Source organism: Paramisgurnus dabryanus, chromosome 1 (genome assembly GCF_030506205.2).
Source record: "Paramisgurnus dabryanus chromosome 1, PD_genome_1.1, whole genome shotgun sequence".
Taxonomy (NCBI): Eukaryota; Metazoa; Chordata; class Actinopteri; order Cypriniformes; family Cobitidae; genus Paramisgurnus; species Paramisgurnus dabryanus.
This window is the reverse complement of record NC_133337.1, coordinates 13,727,098-13,742,799: the sequence shown is the minus strand read 5'-3', so window position 1 is coordinate 13,742,799 and position 15,702 is coordinate 13,727,098. Positions and strand designations below refer to the sequence as shown.

Sequence of the window (15,702 nt, the reverse complement as noted above, 5' to 3'; positions counted from 1 at the left end):
CCTTTCTGCTCGTCCTTCCTTTCTCCACAGCAGGTTCCACGGCAAACTCTAGCGCGGGTGCCATGGGTTCAATGGGTTCGCTTGGTTCTCTTGGCACACTGCAGGGCCTGGCCGGGGCCACCGTGGGCCTCAATAACATAAATGCACTAGCAGGTAGCGTCAACAGTGAGTACTACCGTTCATCAGCCTCTCCATCTCAAACCATGCAACATTACCTCATACCAGCCGCCTGCCGCTCATGGAGATGCCCACTCTTGCACTCACACACACATATCCAGAATTTACATAGATGTTTAATTTAAGTCTAAACAAAGTAAGGGCATCTCTCTGGGTTAACGTCAAAAAGTTTTTTGGATGTACAGTAGCCCCAAGAAGTACATTCGGCCATGCTAAGCGTATGAATGTTATTCCATTATGAGAGAAAAAGTTGATTTTCAGTGGATGTATGGAGTCATATAATTTATATTGTTCGTAACAGCCATATTTTGCCTATATAGTCAGCAATCATATGTCAAACTTGTGCTTGCGTACGCTTGCGTGACTTAAGTGTATCAATACTTATTTGGGCTACTGTACATGTGCACTGTGAATTTCAGTATTTTTGCTAATATATTAAATCTGTATGTGTGAACTGTAAAATGTTTCATTATTCAAATCAGATTAAGTCAAAACAAAATGTTGCCCATCCCTTGCCACATCACCACATGCTAACACACCGCTACATCATTGCTCTCTGGGTGTTTCTATAGACGTGCACTTGTTTTGTCGCTGTTGTTTGTGTATGTATGTTTTCTCTTAGTTGACTAGGCCATGTCTGTTTGTAATAAACGGCGGTCGGTTACTCCAGAGGTGTTATCCGAATATACCTAATAGGCGTTGTGAAGTGTAATTACTATGAATAGGCTAGATAAAGATCACTGCGGTCCGTGCATGTGTATATGTCAGCGTGCCGGCACACAGGCAAAATCTCCATCTTCACCGGTGACCTTTTAGCCAGGTTTCTAGTTTTATAAATCAACCTCTCTCTAACAGAATGCCTACAGTTTAAATTCATTCAAATGACTCTCTTGCACACGCTCACACGCACACTCTGCTCATTTAAAAGGCTGTATAGTATAATTGAATATAAAAGGTCAGTATTGTAATTATTGCTGGATAAATGAGGGGAGCTGACCGTCCAAGCACTTCGCTCATCATTTATTGTTTCCAGGCCGTCAAGCCAAAAGGCCAGTCAGTAAATAGTCATGAATCAGTCTTTATAAACACACACACACACACAATCACACTTTGCTATTGCATTACAAAATGTGTAATAATGCAACTTAAACGCGACACAGGTACTTTAAGGTCACCATGTCTCAACAAGGCAAGAGTTTTATGAGAATATTGCTAAGCATGTTGAGGTTAGCTAAATGGTTGAGATGTTTATATTCAGCTACTTGAGTAACAACACATCTGCATTAATGACATTTTCAATCCATAACCTCCTCTGTAGGTTTCTGCTAAGGTTTATGACCACCACATTAACCTTTAATTGCATGTTAAAGGAATAGTTCACCCCAAATAAAAATGTTCCCGTATTTTACTCATCCTCAAGCCATCCTAGGTATATATGACTTTCTTTTTTCAGAAAACACAGTCAGTGTTACATTAAAATATATCTTAATCTATACAGTAACTATGTCTTCCGACGCAAAGCAATGGGTTTTTCTAAGGAAACATTTTTTATTTAGTTTATACTATTGCCTGACTATTGAGGCCAGGCAGAAGGCTGACCGCTGACCAGTGGCGGCCGATGACTTCTCTTCTGAGGGGCACGATTTCAAAATATATGTTTGTTGCGTCATGTGAACCATGTGCATCATGCGTCTAAATATGTGCCTGCTGCACACGCGTCGATAGGATTTATGATAAAATATCACAAAATATTCGCAAGACACTCACTTAACAGTAAACTCTGATTACAAATGAGGTTAAGCAAGGATCTGGCAAACGCGAGCATCACTTTTATCATAAACTCTTTAGACGCGTGTGCAGTAAGCACTTATTTTTTACAAGACGCATGATGCACATGGTTCACAAACACACATTTTGACATGACGAGCCACACACATGACGGGCTAAATACATGTTGGGACGAGCTTCGCATCGTGCGCCCTCAAAAAATAAGTCCCCGGCCGCCACTGCTGCTGACCCAATCTTCCAAAACCCATTGCTTTGCTTGGGAAGGCATTTAACACATTCCCCGCCAGCCATTTTTTGAAAAGTTGCCCGCCAGCATTTTTTGTGATTTTCACAAAAGTTTATCAAACGCCTTCCAGGAAAATTTTCTTCTAAAAATATATAAACACACAAATATATCAAAAGAAAGAACAGACAAACAAACTTTCATCCTTTCTATATTTTTTCTCTGCTTATAAGCTCTTAAATATGGGTATTTTTCCTTTAAAATAATTTTTTTAACAAAAAGCTGAAATAATTGCATTTTTGTGAAGGCATTTTGTTAGAGATCAGATTCAGAACGATTATCAAAACATACACAGAGTTTAAAATTAGTAAATAACGTTTTGGCCTCAGTTTTTTTTATAAATTGGGTAAGTGTGCCATTTAGTGGATAATGGCGGTATTGCAGATTAACATAAAAATTCATCAGGAACACGTTTTTTATGCAAATGTTTCTCTTAATGGCGAGGAAAGAGTTAATAACCGCGCTTTTTTTGAGCTTTAAAAATGGGGCACTATCTAATGCCATTATAAAATTATAAAAGAGCCAGGATGTTATTTAATATAACTCTGACTGGGTTTGGCTGAAAGAATAAAGTCACATGCAGATAGGATGGTTGAGGGTGAGTGAGATGCGGGCACATTTTTATTTTGGGGTGAAATATACTTTTAAAGATGCTTATAAAGCATTGACTACGTATTATAGTCTTTGTTTGCCTATTTGCAAAGCGTTTGTTTGTGGATTCTGAATTCGTGTTTTTACAGCACTGGATGTTATTATGGGAGTTTTGGCAAGGCTTAGTTGTTAGAGCTGGTAACCAGCAGGTTGTTGGTTCAAAAAACTGAACCATCATTATACTTTTGAACAGGATAATGGATTAGGTCATTTATTTGGGGTAAACCCTGTATTTAAAGGGATAGTCACCCAAAATACAAAAACTTTATTTCTAATTATTTTCTAATTGTCATTATTTACTTACCTTTATCTCATTTGAACCCCCAATGTCTTTTTTTGTTCTTCAGAACCTAAAAACCATGCAAATGTGCACTGAAAGGGATACAGGTCAAGACTTGAATCAAATAATGGATTGTATTACATTTTTTACCAAACCATTTTGCATGCCTTAAAGGAACACAACCACATTTTGGGAATTTAGCTTATTCCCTGTATCCCCCAGAGTTAGATAAGTCCATACATACCTGTCTCATCTCCGTGCGTGCTGTAACTCTGTCTGACGCAGCCCCCGCTAGCTTAGCTTAGCACAAAGACTGGAAGTGAATGGCTCCAGCTAGCATACTACTCCCAATTAGGGCTGTCCCGATCTGATCACATGATCAGTAATCGGCCCCGATCACGTGGTTTCAGAATCGATCGGAATCGGACGTTACCTGCCGATCAGGACTCGGATACATATGCAGGGTTTAAATTGGGCCAGGACCGTCCGGGGCTAAGCCCCGGCACAAATACTGTGCCAGTGTACATGCTGCGCTGGTGCGTGTGAACTGACACGAATAATGACGTGTTCTCATTCATAGGCTTCACACACTCGTGCATGCGGTGCACCCACGACAAAACCGGTTTTTACCGCTTATTTAAACGACTCGTAACACTGCTTCGCCTTCTGAGAATATAGTTCCCAGTATGTATACTGTTAAAAGATGGCTGTGTCTCATATGACCTTTTTATTTGTACACAGTGTGACTATACAAATCACAACACATAAATAGGAAAATGTTTGCGTTATTTTGTCACTTATTGGGAGCAGTATGCTAGCTGGAGCCATTCACTTCCAGTCTTTGTGCTAAGCTAAGCTAGCGGGGGCTGCGTCAGACAATGTTTACACACGCATTGAGATGAGAAAGGTATGTATGGACTTATCTTACTCTGGAGGAAACGGTGAATAAACTAACTTCCCAAAATGTGGGGGTGTTCCTTTAAAATATATGTCACAAGTCAAGTGGAGTTATTTGTTTAACATTTTAACGTCCTTTTGAAACTAAAAGAAGCAATCACATCCACTCCTATAGTAACCTGTAAGCTCTTTATAGGTCTGCAGGTGTCAGCTGACCAATTAGCATGTGGCAGCAATCAGTCCACAGGAACCAATCAGGATTCGTCCAGGACAGAACACACAGAGATCACAGAAAAAACATGGACAATGCGTCAAGGATTTTTCCGGAATTGTTTGATTTTTGGTTGATTCACACTGCCAACGATTTTCTGGAATCTGTGCGTGCATTCACACATATACCGTAAAGATCTGTGACGTATTTTCTGCTATTGGGTTCTAAAGAAGTAAGAAAGACACTGAGTGATCACACGACATGAGTGTAAGTAAATAATGACAAAGTTTTCATTTTTTAGGTGAACTATCCTTTTAATTTTAATGCAGTGTAAATTCTCTAGTGTGTATGCACCCTACAGTCCATAAATTCATGCAAGTTCAAGTTAAAATACAAATTAAAAGGTGCTTTTGTGTAACTACTAATCAAGTATAAGTGTAAATCATTACAGCCATTACTAAACAAGATCACAGCTAAACAGGTTTCAGAAAAACAAAGTTAAACCTGCCGGTGGAACGACAAAAAATTGTGCGGTGATGCTTCCCATATGTTTACTAACAGGAGTTGCTCCCTGGAGCACACGCGCATCTGTTTCCGCAGTCAGGGGTTTCGCATGCAATAGATCCGAGGAAGCGCTTGTTGTGTTTTATTAAAGTAGTTTGACGTTTTCCCCTCAACCCCTTCATACAGCCAAGATAGCTGATGGCAAATAACAGGGTGTAGAGTTTTGCTGTGTAAGGTTAAGAAAGTGATTGGTCAGATGTTTCTGTGTGTCTGAGGGTCGCCGTGGTGATCGTTTCGTGATGCTATTGTGACACAGTGTGCATGCGTAGGCCGTGCTCCTCATTTGCATACACTGGTCAGTATATTATGCATCTTACCTTGTGTTTATGTGTTTATATGTGTGTGTGCGTGGTGGGTGGCGTTTATATCGTATATCGTCCTAAAAGGTTTTGTTTGTCTGTCGACTGTCGTACTTTCTATGTTAGCGTCTTGTGTGTATTTGTGCGTGTGTGTGTTGTGCTGTATTGTAGAAACACACCCCGAGTCCAAACGCTAACGAGTAAGAGCACTTCTTTTTTCTTTATTGTTGGGTTTTATGTAAAGTTGCTCACATGCTCTCAGGTATGGCAGCTTTGAACGGCGGGCTGGGCAGCACGGGCCTGAGTAACGGGTCGGCCGGGCCCATGGACGCTCTCACACAGGCCTACTCAGGGATCCAACAGTACGCGGCTGCCGCCCTGCCCACCCTCTACAGCCAGTCTCTACTGCAGCAACAGAGCGCTGCGGGAAGCCAGAAAGAGGGTATGAACATAAACATGGGATGCACGTTTGCTTTCCATCATATTTTAATTATCTAATGTAAACGTGCTACAGAGAGCTCCTGCTGTTTGTTTAGTTTATGCGGTGAGGGTTGCATTTTTTAATAGAAGCATGTCAAGTGTTTTTTATAATGGGTTTGCAAATAGTCCTAAAGAAAAACCTAAACAGATGAATAAGCAACCATTATTGTAAGCAGTTACTTGTGTATAACAGATGACTATTGTAGCTGCTAAATTTACATTTCAAAATGTTAAATAAATGTATAAAAATGTGTTGCTGAAACATGTTACAAAGTCTGTGAACTATGCATTACTGAATTTTGGAGTCACACCATTAAATATTTTTTCATTTTAAATTTAAATGTAAAGCTACAATGTGTACTTTTAAACAAAACCATCCCTTTGCTGACTTCGCTTTTGATTTAGTGCCATAGTTTTTTTCATCGAATGTTTACATGTGTTTTGTGTGTATGGAGCAGGACCTGAAGGGGCCAACCTGTTCATCTACCACCTGCCACAGGAGTTTGGGGACCAGGACATCCTACAGATGTTCATGCCTTTCGGAAATGTGGTGTCTGCCAAAGTCTTTATTGACAAACAGACCAATCTGAGCAAGTGCTTTGGTATGAAACGACTGATATACAAACGCATACATGCTAATGTTGAGAACAGCACAGAATTAATGGAAACATGCAGTGATCTATTTAAATGATATCACCCTTGTTGACATTTATATGAATGATAGCGTGACTGTGATAGATTAATGATCTGTATATCACACACACATTTCTATTGGACAAAAATGTTCAAATAGAAAATTGGATCTAAAAACACTTATTGAACTGACTCCACTGCTATTTTGCGCTCAAGCTGATTCTGGCAAGTAAGAGATGTCCTCAGGGCAACATATTGTATTGACCCAAAGGCAACATTTTTGTAAATAAAACCTAATCCACCCCCAACACTAACTATGCCTGAACCCAAAATCAGAGGGAAATGAGTGATAAACGATGGTTTAGAAGCAGCTAATCTTGGTTGTAAGCTTAAAGCAACACTATGTAGTTTCCATGTAAAAATGACTTACAGCTCCCCCATGTGGTTGAAAAGCGCAACAGTGCCTGGTATCAGACACTCTTCTGCAGGCAGGGGGAGGAGCGGGGCTGTGTTTCCTACCCTGCATCGCCACTTTCAGAGTGTGCTTGTAGCAGCTAGGAGGCTGCTCAGGTTGCAGCAACAGGACAATTTGTCCAGTTAAAAGTTGTTCTATAACTGAAATAATTTTAGAGACATTATTTAAAGGTAAAAAAACTACAGTGTTGCTTCAAACTTGAAAAAAAAACTATACATTTATTTCTGAAATCTGGTTGACTGAAATGTTGTCCTGGGGTTAATATAATGTTTCCCTGAGGACATAAACCACTTGGCAAAATCCACAGAGACATATTTTGCATAGCTGTTTACACAATTTGTACAAAAAAATGAACTAATCGACTCTTTAATTCCATTTGTGACCCAGGACCACAACACCAGTCGTAAGGGTCAAATTTTTGAAATTAAGATTTATACATTATCTGAAAGCTTAATAAATAAGCTTTCCATTGATGTATGGTTTGTTAGGATAAGACAATGTTTGACCGGATACGATGATTTCAAAATCTGGAATCTGGGGGTGCAAAAATATCTAAATATTCAGAAGATTGCATTTAAAGTCCAAATGAACTAGTCCTTAGCAAAGCATATTACTAATGAAAAAGTTTGATTTAGCGCTCTCTACTGGCTTATTGCTGTAATGACATAGTGGACTAAATACGTAAAAACTAGCGCTGTCAAAAGATCACGATTAATCACATACAAAATAAATGTTTGTGTTTGCATAACATATATTTGTGTGTACACTGTCAGAAATAAAGGTACAAAACTGTACCTTTTCTGTCACTGGGGCTGTACCCTAAGTTTCCGTTTGATACCTTTACAGGACTACAAAACAGAATACAATTTTGGGTAGATTACCGTACCTTAAGGACCTACATTGTTAGAAAATGGTCAAAATATGTACCCTAGCTGTCAGTGGGGCAGCACCCTTTAAAAAGGTATTGTATGGACCATTAGGTACAGATATGCAAACATTTAGTACCAATATGTACATTTGAGATACTAATATGTATTTTTGAAGTACTAATAAGCTCTCTTTGGTCCCAGTATGTACCTCTGAGGTACTAAAATGAAATCCTTAGGTGCAAAGCTGTACTTTTTGAAAGGGTACAGCCCCAGTGACAGAAAAGGTACAGTTTTGTACCTTTATTTCTGACAGTGTATTGGGTGTAATTATTAAGTATATATAAAAACACACATACATGTAAAAATGTAAGAAAATTTATATATATATATATATATATATAGACACACACACACGCACACACATGTTTCTTAAATGCATACATGCATGTCTGTGTATATAATAATTATATTTGCTGAATATAACATAATTACAGTGCACAGACATATATTATACAAAAACAAATGTTTATTTTGTATGCGATTAATCGTAATTAATCTGTTGACAATCCTAATAAAAAACAACTTGAATGGGAAATCCCCAAAGAGCGACGAGTGAAGTTTGTAGACGAGTTTCTGGCCAACTTTGTTTGCGATTGTGCTGGATCCACTCACAAAATAAAGTTTTTATATATTTGTGGTCGGAAATTTACAAAATATCTTTAAATAATACCCTAATAAAAGAAAATATTTTTGCCCTTTTCTACTAATATACCCATGCAACTTTCCAATTGGTTGTGTAGTCCAGAGTCACATTTAATAAAAATGTCTTAACATTTTACTGGAGTCAATCTGAATAGTTTACATAAGAAAAAAACATTTAAAACTTTATTTAGCACTTTTGTGTTGTCCTGTTAAGGGTAGGGTCAAGAGTGTACATAATAGTTACATTGTATACGTTCTTATGCAAGTAGAAATCGAATATAAAGTGGGATCTTTTTTCTCCGCAGGTTTCGTCAGTTATGACAATCCTGTATCAGCACAGGCTGCAATTCAGGCAATGAACGGGTTTCAGATCGGCATGAAGCGCCTCAAAGTCCAGCTTAAGCGCTCAAAGAACGACAGCAAACCGTACTGATCTTAGCACTAGGCCCTCTCTCATTTTACACTGCTAGGGTAAGTCCCCACTGCTGCCACGGTTACCAAACTGGGACTCCGGGGGGAGGGGGGGCACGAGGGGGATTTTCACCCTTTGACGACCAGAGGGAGCCACTCTCCCGTAACCTTCTTTCAGCTTGTTTTTGATTTGATTATTAACAGTATTATTTTGTCTTTTTTCACATGAACGCTTCCATTTCTGCCATTAATTTTTTTTATGACTTGCGATGGATGAACAGCTATTAATGGTCGTTTTTTTTTTTTGTTTGAGTCATGTGTAAACTATTTTTTTGTTTGGTAAATATTTATACATTCTATGATGAACAACAGCAGAAAGGAACAATGTATGAAGTATTATTTCTTTCTCTTTGCGAACCTGAGGCTTGTAAGGACAAGTAGAGAAGGTTCCGATATGATTAAAGCACCAATATGCACATTAAACTTTGCCCTTTGACCTCTGGTGTCGGTTCAGGGCTTTGCTGCTCCTTCGAACCCTTGGCCCGCTGGCACTAGAGAGGAAAGGGTTAAACCCGCTGTGGCCTCTCTGTAGTCAACGGCATCAACTGCCTAAACAGCTTCCTCAAAAAATTCTTGCCGTCAAATGTTCAGTGATTTTTATTTCCATTCGATTTACTGTCAGTAAGCGTTTTTATTTCCGTAAGGTTTTGTTATTTGCCTGTTTGTTTGGTTGTTTTTTTTTTTTAAAGAAAAAAATTAACATTTATGCGTCAGATGATTGTGGTCTTTGTCCAACAGAATTTGTGTAGAGCATAAAAAAAAGATTTTGATCTGTTAAAATGAATAAAGCATTCTAGGTTCTGTGTGGAGGGGTGGGGGAATGAAAACTTGATGTCTATTGAAAGAAAAAAAAACATTTAAAATCGCAGAAAGCCACAGGCCTGTAAATTTTATTTGTAAAAAAATGCAGTTCTATTTTTATACAAATTTCTACTGCCTCTGAAGTAAAGGACTTTATTTATTATCTTTTAAGTTATTGGGTTCAGAAAGTTGTGGTCTCTCTATTCAGCGCCTGGTCCAGTAGTCTTATAAATCACAAAGCTGTGTGACAAGAACGTAAAATCACATGCAAAACCCCTCTCTTTATCTTGTTTTTCTTTCTCTTTTCTTTCTCTCTCTCTCTCTCGCCATCACAATCCCATCCATCACGTTCCTGTCATATCTTTGTCTCGGCTCTCTCTTCTTTTCTTTCTTCTGTCATGAGTAGTGGCACTTCATAAGTGAAAAACTCTTTCATTTCGTTTTGTTTTTGTTTGTACACTTCCCCCCAAAAAAACAACAATAGTTTCTCCCAAACAGCGATCCATCTGCGGTCTTGAATCGGATGGATACTTTTGGGTGTGTGTGTGTGTTTCTACGGAGGAGATCAAGAGTGTGTGTTTGTACGAGTGCCTCATTTACGTGTACGTGTTTGCTATCTATTTGAATTACGTGTATCGTACAACACAAAAAAAGTCGATAAAATTGCTGGATAATAGCGCTGCTGTTGTCTGTTTTGTTTCGTTTTGTTCGTTTGTTGTTCTCATGGTTTAATGATGTTAGTTGTGTGCCGGAGCTGTGTGTGTAACTCTCCTCTCCCGTTTTCTTTCCTAGAACTCATCTCCATGACTCTATGCTCATCGTTTGCCTAGCATGTCTACGTGGCGTACAAAAAAAGTCTCATCGTCCCGTCATTGTTTCTGATGTCTTTCTGAGTTCTCCTGATCATAACCTGGTCTCCTTCTACTGATCTCTGAACTTTGATCTTAGCCTGATCTTTTTGGAAATTTTTCGCATGTGACCTCATTTTGAGCTTTTTCTTGTTGTTGTTTTTTTTGTTGTTGTTGTTTTGTTTGTTTTTATTAACTGGTGAGGGAGGGAGCAAGGGAGGGGAGGAAAGGAGAAATGAAAAAAAAAAATAATAATAATAATAATGTGAAAACGCTGCATTCACTCTCTAGAGACAGAATATATTTACTAACATAACCAGAGCATCATTTTAAGAAAACAGAAAAAACAAACAAAAAAATAAATCCTGTGGCAAAACAATTACGAATATTTGCATTTAAATTTTTGTTTTATTTGTCAGATTTTGTTTTTCTTTCTCTCTCTCTCTCTCTTTTATGTCTTGTTTTTTTTTTATTCATTTAAAGTAAACTTGAACGCTCAATACAGGGATTGGCGTTGGGACTTACTGTCGGCACGACTCTTAATTTGAGGCCTACCGTAAGAAACCTACGCCGGTTTCTAAGCAAAATAGACTACTTCCACACAGTTTTAATATAAAAACTGTCTGATCGATATTAGAATCTCTCTGGTTTTTACATTTTTCAGGCAGTGTAAAGTTTTTTAAGGCCATTTTAAGTGGCTTGATTTCTCATTAAAGGTATATAAAACCACTTTTTCTAGAGTAGTAAAGGTATTAAAAAAAATAAAAAAAAACAAGGTTGCCCTGTTTGGGGGGAAATGCTACCTACGTGTCACACCTTTTGCTGAACTGACTTACAGTTAGACAATCCGTGGTTTAAATGCACATGAAATGACCTATATTTTATACTGTTTAAATGTATAGAGGAAAAAACAGAGTTTGTGTAACCCGCGGTCCCGTCGGTGCTTTTCGTGGATAAAGTCGTGGTTTCATCAAGTCTAACAGTCTTATTTGTCTCATGTTTTTAAAGAGAAGACTAAAAATCGATTTACTTGAACAATAGACAAAGCCTTTCATAATTACGATTACTACTACGTTTTTTTTTCTTTCTTTTTTTGTTTGTTTGTTTGTTTGTTTTGTTTTTCTTTTTTGATAGGAGTCCCTCTTTGCTAAATTTCTTGTTGGGTAATTAGCTATATAAAAATTTACAGTGTCGGCTTGTGAAGCATCTATGTCATTATATTATTTCTTTTTCTATTGTGGGAAACAATATTTAGATGTGTTATGTTGTTCAGCAAAATGTGATTTTTTTCTTATAAAGAAAAAACAAGATGAGTGGAATTTAGTGCCAAATTCTGACGGTACATCCTGCCTACAGCTTCAGTGTTTTACTTGTGAAATTATTTGATAACATGGGTATTTTATTACGTAAGTGTTTTGTATGGAACCCTCATATTTAAAGATATAGATTTAAAAAAGGTTGTTAACTTGCTCTTCTGTGGTCTTGTTGCCTGAACTGTTCATGTTTTTTGCTTTTCTTTGGTTTTCTTTCTTTGTAAAGATGTAAAAAGTGCCCATGTGTCATAATCTCTCTCACAAGCACATGCACACGCATGCACGCACATTCACAGGTAAGCACACATTATGCACACACATGCACGCATACACACACCTGTGCTAAAAGGTTGACCTCACAACCCTCTTTTCTTTGACGGTGTGTGTATGTGAGCCCCTGGGATTGAGTCTCGGCAGTTCTCCTTATATACACATACACACATTAGGGGTCCACTTACACCACTAAAGGCTGCGTCATTTACTTGTGAAAGGACAAAGTCGTGTGATTGAACAATTTACGCGTGACAATATTTTAATTGTGAATCAGGAGTGAAAAACATCATGAACAGTGGCTGTACTACTCTACGTTTCATTAAATGATGAACATCTCAGTGTAATCTTGCTTTCTGCTGCCTTTATCGGGACTATTTTAAGCAAACCCGTCCTGATGCCAAAGTCGTTTCAGCATGATCCACATTATTCTGTAGGCGTTTACACAGCTTTCATCATACAGCCCATATAAATATTGTTTACAAACGTAGTTTACAGGCAGCCCCGTCAAAGCCGTTTACTTCGCTCTATAGCACTATTTTCTACCCAAGCTCTGCCGTTGCCTTAACGTGTCGATCAGTATTAGTGGGCTGGAATACTTTGCTGCACATTTAAAACATGTGCCAAGGGTTTGTGTGTCTGTGTGAATGTAAACGCGTACATGCGATTGGTTGTTTGACCTCTGTGTGTCCACGTTATTCGAAAAAGTCAAACTTTCAGCAAGTTTTTAGATAAAGGAGGCCTACTTTTATATAGCACAAGCGCAACAAATTTGTGAAAATTGTTGGTTTCATTTTTAAGTAAATTGCGTTCTTACAGTGCGTTAATTGCGATTTGTTCAGATTTCTATATAAATATTTTAATTTGATACGTTTCATGAATGATGCCCAAAGAACGTATTTATGTTTCACCGTACTGAATCAGTTTTGCAATGGGAAGTTCGAGTCGGTCAGTTTACATCTCATTGCCAAATCACTAGCACACAAAAAAGCACATGCGCATTAGCACAGCGTTAACATGCAGTATTAAAACTGACGACGACTTTTCTTACCCAGTCCTGCAGGCGAGTCAGTACGCTTACTGGTTACCCCCTCCAATAAATTCACATTGAAAACCTCATCCGCAAGATCTTTGTAGAGAATCAAAGTCATGCATTTTCTTTGACTTGATTCGTTTGACTTAACACTGTAAAAAAGTTGGTTCGGCTTAAAAAAAGTAAGTTATCTGGTTGCTTTCAAATGTTGAGTTAATTCAACTTGAAAATAGTAGTTGAGACAACAACTTTTTAGTCAAGTAATATATTTAAAGGTGCCATAGAATAAGAGCTCTGTTTAACATTATTATTATTATTATTATTCATGGCCTAAAAATAGACCATTTAATTCTAAGGACAAAACCTAGGGTTGTAAACAGAAATCTAAAAACGTTTTTGGATAATTTTGCACTTAATACAGTTACATACCCTCTATGTAAATATCAAACAACAATTTAACATACTATTTAAATGCATTCTTTTGCACCATATCGTCCGATTCACGATTTTACATTTCCTTTGACGTTTAAGTGTGTATTAGTACATAATAACTATATGCAAAAGGTACAAACCCCAAAGTAAACAATGACGCGGGTTATCGTCTCCAACGTAAATCTCTTTTCTTGGACTACAACAAACACACGGATTGTATGCAACAGTTAACTACCTGGGATTGGTGACATAGACAAGATCGACATTATCATAATTCCTCGGACTTAGCCTGTAAGTTAACTCCTGTTAGCATTGCATTGTGAGGGAATCTTTCAAACATGGTAAGGAGCGTCACCTTTCCGACTGACATCAGAGGTATTCAGGCCAATCACAACGTCCAGATTAGCTGGCCAATTTCAAATCTATGTGTTTTGTACAAAATCAGTTTGTTACAGGAAGACAGGGATATCTGGAGCTACAACAATGTACGGTATGTGGAAAATAATGTGATTTTAACTATAAACCAGGCGAAGACATTGTATTATACCAAATACACAAAATAACGTTGTTTTAGCAATGAAATAGGTGCACTTTAAGTTGAATGAACTCAAAATGTTAAGGCAACCAGGTAACTTACTATTTTAGGTTGAACCAACAAATCATTTTTAACAGTGAATTCAGTATTGGGGCTTCGTAAATATCGCTAGTTAATTTCTGCTTTAGTTTTTGCGTTCGCTTAGCACACTTCATCACAATCAACTTTACTGACTTGAGAAAAACAGGGTACGTTTTCACATATACACACATAGACAAACATTCGCCAGATGTTTAGTAAAGCACAAACTCGCACGAGTCTTTGCAGGAGTTCTTGCCGAGACTCTTTACTCAGGGGTTTTACCGCACCACACGCATCTGAAACCTGTTTGTTGTTTCTTTTGTTGATTTCTTTCTCTTAAGTGCTATTTAACAATTGTATTTTAAAGAAAAAAATGATGTGTAGTTTCTTTGCATTCTGGCTTATGTCAAGTTTTTTGGAAAAATGTATGTGTTTATCTAACGTGCCGTAACAAAAGCTTGTCGTCTGTAGATTAATAACATCATTTCGTTTGATTCTATAAAGATTTAAATAGTTTTAAGTATTGTCTTGAGAAAAGCCAAAGTCAATGCATTTCAGTGGATTATGTAAGCGTGATACATGTTTGTTTGACAACACTTTGAAAATCTGTCATTGGATGGGAATTTAAAAAGTACAAAAAAAGCAGGCTTTCCTATTTCTATCACTGATTGTACTTATGCCTTTTGTACCAGTGGAACTTTTTATACTGGCAATTAAAGGAGAAAAAACCTACAAATCCGACAGGCTGCGCGACCCCAGCCAGGGGTCGACAGCGACTGGTCCCCGAGTTTGATTTCTAGCTGGCGTCCAGAACGTTAGGTTTTGATATATATAAAGAGTTTTTTAGGAGAAAACGTTGGCTTGGTATCTTTAGCCTCCTCTATGTTCTTCACGTCCGTATTTGCTTTCCCTTTCGTTTATTTCTTTTCACGGAAAGAGGGTCGGGGAGTTTTCCATTTGGCTTATAAATACGTAATGCCGTTTGTCTTTACAAAGAGTCTTTACAACAGCGGTAAGTTTCATTTAGTTGAGTATTGTGCTGTCACCATGATAAGACGATTAGACGATTTAGAAGTATTTAGTCACCTTCAGTGGATAAATGTATTAGTTTGACAACGAGATAAAAGTAATTTGAGGACTTTGCTTTTAGCTGTTTAGATTTTTCTGGTTTCTCTGTCTTTGCTGTTAACCTAACTGTGTAGCTGGAACAGTCAGACTTATTTTTGTAAATGTATGTTGTGTGATGCAGTTTTTTGCCTCTGTCTCCGATATTAAACCATTTTTCCTAATACTTGTCTCTTTCTCTGTGGCGTGGTGTTCCAGTATCTGTCTATTGTCGTACAGACGTTCACGCAACCCTCTGGTGTTTCACGTCTCTCTCTCTTTCTTCTCTTTTTCCCACCTCACTTTTCTCTGTATCGTTTGTGAATATTTGCTTTCCTTTATTTACATCACCAAACATGGTAAATATACATAAAGATCTGCATATGTATATTTCTGTGCAGCCCAATTCGCTGTAACAGTAGATGGACAGCCTCTTCGTGCGCTATTTATAAAATACCCCAACGTGAGACCCCGTTTCAACGGGACGCAAAGCCTGACCTCAAAA

General features: G+C 37.9%; 1 protein-coding gene across 21 annotated transcripts in view; it reads left to right on the top strand.

The window, feature by feature from the left end:
- The window catches only part of celf2 (cugbp, Elav-like family member 2), a 171,848-nt gene extending 156,466 nt beyond the window's left edge, over positions 1 to 15,382 (top strand). For 7 of the 21 annotated variants that reach the window (XM_065274614.2, XM_065274611.2, XM_065274619.2 and 4 more), the window contains 5 exons: positions 31 to 165; positions 5,395 to 5,592; positions 6,089 to 6,232; positions 8,615 to 8,780; positions 10,374 to 15,382. In XM_065274614.2, the coding sequence (XP_065130686.1) occupies positions 31 to 165; positions 5,395 to 5,592; positions 6,089 to 6,232; positions 8,615 to 8,742 (605 nt within the window). In that variant the 3' untranslated portion in view covers positions 8,743 to 8,780; positions 10,374 to 15,382. The remainder of the gene's footprint in view (positions 1 to 30; positions 166 to 5,394; positions 5,593 to 6,088; positions 6,233 to 8,614; positions 8,781 to 10,373) is intronic. The other 14 variants (XM_065274613.2, XM_065274621.2, XM_065274630.2 and 11 more) reach the window with 5 other exon arrangements.
- The last annotated feature ends 320 nt before the right edge of the window (positions 15,383 to 15,702 follow it).